Here is a 6496-nt window from a genome sequence, read left to right as displayed (position 1 = left end):
ATAGGATGAATATGGAAGAGAGAACTTTGACATTACAGTTAACAATATTAAATAACAATAGGATGAATATGGAAGAGCGAAGTTTGACATTACAGTTAACAATATTAAATAACAATAGGATGAATATGGAAGAGAGAAGTTTGGCATTACAGTTAACAATATTAAATAACAATAGGATGAATATGGAAGAGAGAAGTTTGGCATTACAGTTAACAATATTAAATAACAATAGGATGAATATGGAAGAGAGAAGTTTGGCATTACAGTTAACAATACTAAATAACAATAGGATGAAGAGGAGACAGTGCTTTTAGTCAGATAAGGTAAAACAAATACCTTCGATCCATCTCAAGATAAAGTTTTTCAGCTTCATCAAACTGCCTGAAGTAGAGAGCTACCTCTGCTTTTCTCAGATTTTCATTCTGAAACAAAGAAAAACAATGAGCTATTAATCACTGGTTCTATTGTAAACAGTAGATCGTTAACAAACTTGTAACTAGATGCTTATTCTATGATCAATAAACCATTTAATGTTATATGTCATACACAAGACCTACACCTGCTCTGATCTAAACTTGTATAAACAATTTAAATAAAGTAACTAAGTCAGAAAAAAAGGTCTACCTGTAGGTTAGAGACTCTCTTCACCAGCTCAATTCCTTGGTAATCTTTACAACGAACATAGGCTGTTTCGGCAGTGGAAAAGTCTAATTTTTTAAGGGCTGCCTCAGCTAAGAGATGCCTGAGAACAAAATTTATGAATCAACAGCATTACTGAAAAATAATGAAACTAAATTAGAATGACCTCAAGAGCTGAAATGTTATTCTTAACCTGAAAACAGCAAACTTCATAATACTAACTCATAGCTTTTGGTGAAAGTTGCCTTCTAACAAGATCTTGAAGAATTTCTCAATAATGTGCTTTGGTTATGGTAGGTAATTCAAGGAAAAAATAAAGTGTTACTGTTTCTTATTTGTAGAAGGTTTAAGAGGAAAGACCACAACATAATGAACTAATTCATCACAATACCAGAAAACTCTGACTTCACTGTTCTGAAAAATGAAATGGTCTTTCCTTTTACTCCCGATCAACATTCAAATATCTTTTCTTGAATTATGAATAACACGAATGGATTGAAATATTTAATTAAATTATCTCAAAATAAACCTTCATTTCGGTGCAAGATTGAAATTAGCTTGAATTCTTCATAACCTCTGAATAGTGGGTGACCCAATGGGTCACGATTTGTCTAGTTATTATTAATCTTAAAACAGAAAACTTCATAACACTAACCACAGCTTTGGGTGAGAGTTGTCTCCTATAAACTGACTGTATTATTATCATTATTAATTTTAAAACAGAAAACTTCATAACACTAACCACAGCTTGGGGTGAGAGTTCTCTCCTATAAACTGACTGTATTATTATCAGTATTAATTTTAAAACAGAAAACTTCATAATACTAACCACAGCTTGGGGTGAGAGTTGTCTTCTATAAACTGAGAAGCTTCAACAATGCCAACTTTTTCCAGAAGATCTTTAGAGTCCCGAAGTGACTAAAAAACATTTCGTAAAAAATCTTCAAAAACAAACATACTGAAACAAGATTGTATAGAGATTCTATTTTGACATGATGTATGTCAAGTAAACGTTGTAAACGGAACTAATAAAATCACAAGATGCTAAGAATTTGGATATGGTCTACACAATCAAAGACTCATTTCCAAATGGGGCCTCTTAAATTAATAGCAATCTTTGATATTTGTGTAAAATATTAGAGTTCCTTCATTTTACCTAAACTTCAAGTCTCATGTTTAATTTTCTGTATCTTAACTGAACCTTAAGTCATGTATTTGATTTTCTTACTTTGACCTCGTTGTTGATTAGATATTCTAGAGCTGGACTATCTGGATTCTCCATCAGCTCATCCAACAACACAGCTTTCACTTGGAGATCTACAAAGGCATACATGTATCCACTACACATCACAGGTTCCTGTAACAAAAGAGAAACTGGTATACTTTGTTATACAATAATGGAACATTCATTTCACACAGATCAACTACCTAGTCATAAAAATTCACAAAAATCAACTACCAATTCATAACAATTCACACAGATCAACTACCAATTTATAAGAGTTCAAAGAGATCAACTACCAACTTATAATAGTTCAAATACCAAGTCATAACAGTTCACAGAGATTAACTACCTAGTCATAAAAGTTATAGTACTAAATGTTTTATAAATTTAAACGTTATTGAGATCTTTAGGTTTATATTTCACATGAAACCTTTCTCTATTTGATATCATTGCTTGTCTTTACATATAATTCTTATAATTTTTATTTTATCATTCAAAAATCTCACAATCTTTATTTCGTTGTTTATGTCTTCAAACATAACACTTATAAAATACTCATTAAAGACTGTATCTTTGTTCACCATAATGTGAATCTACAACTGTTTGGTAACATCTTAACTTTACTGATATCAATGTTTGATGATAAAAATAATTGTTCAGTTAACATTACCTCTGGATCCAAATCTCTAAAGATATACATTCTAGTTTTCTCCATGAAGGCAAACATTTCACTGTTGTCCTGTAACCAACAGAATTTAATGGAAACTTTAACGGTAACAAAACACTTAAACGCACACTTACAAAAATTCTGTTAGTAACACTTCTTTTTTACTTGCAATGATATTTTGATAAATTAATATTCTTAATATTATGGAATGAATCCCAAATTACATTAAAAAAAAGTCTTACTTTAGCATAGAGCTACATGACTGGTTATCCAAGCTCTATCCATCACAGTTAAAATATGTCAGACTGTTTAAAACATCATTATAAATAATTGTTTTGTCTTACAGTACCTGCTGTAGTGTGGTTAAAGCTCCAAAAATCCCGAGAGATACGTATGTACCTTATTTTGAGATCTTTTTAACTTTCTCGCACCTACTGGACAAAGTTTTCCTACGAGGAGAACTCAAAATGCAACAACTTACAGAAGCCCACACTACATCCCAGACGTCTTTTCTTTCAAATGGTAGTTTCTCTCCTAGCACTTCTTTTCCCGCTGGACCTACAGATTTGGTCTCCAAGTCAAACAGAGCCAACATTCCCAAGATGTCTATAATGGATATTCGACTGAATAAAAAGACAATCAACATTTATTTGTTAATGTCTTTGGTAATAATGATGGTATTCGTGTATTTTAAACATACAAATATAATATTCATACTATGAAACTTATAAAAAAAAAACAACATCTGACTTTTGAATAACAGCAGAAACATGACTAGAACTTAAATTCAGTTGTTGTTTTTCAACAATCTGTAATTAACAGAAAGTTCTATTTGTGTACTCACCTTGAATTGCTGTTCAGGGCTATTTTAACTGGATGGCAGGCCACATTATATTTGTGTGTCAGAGCCAAAAGAGGTAAGGCATATCTTTGAAATGTCCCAGATTCTCGACCCTAAACAATCATGGATTAGAGTAAACCATTATATGTGTGTGTACAGAAAGAAACTGAAAAAAAAAAATGCCAAATAGGTAGACATAGACAAAGAAACTACAAATATGTAGATGTAGACAACGAAACTACAAATATGTAGATACAGACAACGAAACTACAAATAGGTAGATACAGACAACGAAACTACAAATACGTAGATGTAGACAACAAAACTACAAATACGTAGATGTAGACAACGAAACTACAAATACGTAGATGTAGACAAAGAAACTACAAATACGTAGATGTAGACAAAGAAACTACAAATACGTAGATGTAGACAAAGAAACTACAAATACGTAGATGTAGACAAAGAAACTACAAACAAGTAGATGTAGACAAAGAAACTACAAATACGTAGATGTAGACAAAGAAACTATAAACATGTAGATGTAGACAAAGAAACTACAAATACGTAGATGTAGACAAAGAAAATTCTCAGTTTGTGTATCAGTGCTTTTAATAAAATAAAGTTGAGGAAAAAAAATAAGCTTTACTAGTAAATTTCAACATGATATTAATGTAATTATATAATTAAAAATATTCCCATACTTACAATAATAAGCATTTTTTCCGAGGAAGTAATGCAAGATATTGGATCAGTTGTAGGCTGACAAAAATAAAGAAAACACAGTTTAACAGAAACAAGAAATACATTGCAACAAGTTACAAGTTCATTCGATAAAAATCACTTAAATTTCTTAAATATACAAATTTCTAATATTAAAAACATGTTAGAAAACTATTAAATCAGAAGGTTTTACACAAACACATGACGCAGTACTAGAGCAATCGATAAACATGACGCAATACTAGAGCAATCGATAAACATGACGCAATACTAGAGTAAGCGATAAACATGACGCAATACTAGAGCAATCTATAAACATGACGCAATACTAGAGCATTCGATAAACATGACGCAATACTAGAATAATCGATAAACATGACGCAATACTAGAGCAATCTATAAACATGACGCAATACTAGAGCATTCGATAAACATGAAGCAATACTAGAACATTCGATAAACATGAAGCAATACTAGAACATTCGATAAACATAAAGCAATACTAGAGCATTCCATAAACCTAATACAATACTAGAACATTCCATAAACTTAACACAATACTAAAGTGTTCCATAAAAATAACACAATATTACTCAAGAGCTTGTACATTGTAAAAACTGAACATTAACCCTTAGAAATGGATAATACTTTGATAATTAGTCAAAATCAAAGTACTCATTGAAAATTGAATAACATCAACTAAAGAGATAAACACTCCTTACCTGGCGTCTTTTTCTCTGTTGTACGTTTTCAAAATACATGAAATAGAAAAATATTAATACAATATTAGAAATATATAAAATGAAAAGCAGCAAAGGCTGGTTTATTACACATTTCTATCATCTTTACATTACTTTTACTCACAATGATAAGAGGATTCCATTTTATGGCCTACTTTATCATTTCACAAATACACTGAGCTTAGAACATTTAATGGCAGTCCTATTATCAAAACTGCTAATCACTTAATGACTAAACATTTACTAATTTTGTGCCAGATCTTCACAAATATACACTTTTAAAAGGTTTCAGTAATTTAAAATCAATGTATCATTCAACTAATGGATAAATACACAGTTATCACCTGTAAAGACTGAAAAAACAACAAAAGAAATTCTGTAACACTTAAAGAGTTTAAGTAAAAACAAAAAAAAAGCCAACACACACACACACAAATACACAGCATGCATAAATAAGCCTAATCCTTCAAGAAAATGTTGCAAACATGAGAATAAAAAAAGATGAAACTTACTTCAAAAGCTCTTTGAATGTCCATTCCAGCATCAGCTGTGCCAGATGGTGTTTCATCAATATGATACAATCTAAAAGGCAAACATACATGCTGAAGTCAAATAAAAATACTTTCACATATTTTAGAGAAGAAAAAGACACGAATGAAAGCATTATATAAATACTTCTTTAAGAAGCACATTTCAAAGAGCCTATATGATAACTATAACCTATACAAAAATTGTGAATAAATAGAGTTGTTTAAACATTTGTTTAACAACAAGTAAAAGTTTGGAATGGTCTATTCTTTCACTGGGTTGTGTGTCTGTGAGCCAGATTAGTTTCGGAGAACTCCACTCCTCATTAGTGACCCTGGACACCACCACCAATGAAATATCGGACCAAATCAAGCCTTTATAGTAGCGAGGTATCGAAAATTGAACTGGTCAACAAACCGTTCCTGCCCAGACTTGGATTTTTGAGATCCAAGTTCTACTACTGTTCTTCCCTTTGGAGTTCTGAAGTGCCACATGTAGATAGTCTCTCGTGACGTGGCAATGACATATGTGCTTGTCATAGTGACAAAACAGAGTTCCATTTCAACATATCTCGAGTCCACGGGAGTTCCGATGGCATTGCACAAAATTAGTGCATACTGTAACAGATGAAAAAAACAAACTTATTGATATACAAAGAAAAGTGATAATACTCTAAGGTACAAAGAGAAATTTATGTGTAAGTTTCTATTAACCCTTTCCACATGGGTCATGGGTCAAAGGCCATGTCATCGCATTCAAAATTTTATTGAACTACTATTTCATGAATTTATGTCAAAAAGTTTGGTATCAAACTGTAGATTATAATTCAAATTTTAGTATTATACATTATTTAATTTCTTAATTTAAAAGTAAATATTAAAAAACACAGATAATCATCAATTTTTGTGTATGTCACGTGGTATGTTGAATGCAACATTGGTTCAAATTCGATGTTTGTGATGCCAAAATACCAAGTCTATAGTGTTGTACAATTAGGGACTCAAATTACCAATATTGACAAGCTAGAATATAAAATAAGAACCTCATATCTTTTCTATTTGCTGAGATATCGCTCATGTACTGAATTAAACGTTGGCCCCGCTTACCTCTTACCATTTTTAAAATGGTCCCTT

At 31.3% G+C, this 6496-nt stretch overlaps 1 protein-coding gene across 1 annotated transcript in view; it reads right to left on the bottom strand.

Moving 5' to 3' along the window:
* Positions 1-6496, bottom strand: part of LOC106471804 (WD repeat-containing protein 35-like) — a 38684-nt gene that overhangs the window by 9850 nt on the left and 22338 nt on the right. Inside the window, 11 exon segments of the mRNA XM_022400412.1 lie at positions 337-422; positions 625-742; positions 1469-1557; positions 1868-1996; positions 2535-2603; positions 3013-3154; positions 3376-3485; positions 4081-4134; positions 4818-4832; positions 5348-5417; positions 5781-5980. Of these exon segments, the coding sequence (XP_022256120.1) occupies positions 337-422; positions 625-742; positions 1469-1557; positions 1868-1996; positions 2535-2603; positions 3013-3154; positions 3376-3485; positions 4081-4134; positions 4818-4832; positions 5348-5417; positions 5781-5980 (1082 nt within the window).

Source organism: Limulus polyphemus, unplaced genomic scaffold (genome assembly GCF_000517525.1).
Source record: "Limulus polyphemus unplaced genomic scaffold, Limulus_polyphemus-2.1.2 Scaffold4871, whole genome shotgun sequence".
Classification (NCBI taxonomy): Eukaryota; Metazoa; Arthropoda; class Merostomata; order Xiphosura; family Limulidae; genus Limulus; species Limulus polyphemus.
This window is presented reverse-complemented; position numbering and strand designations above follow the sequence as displayed.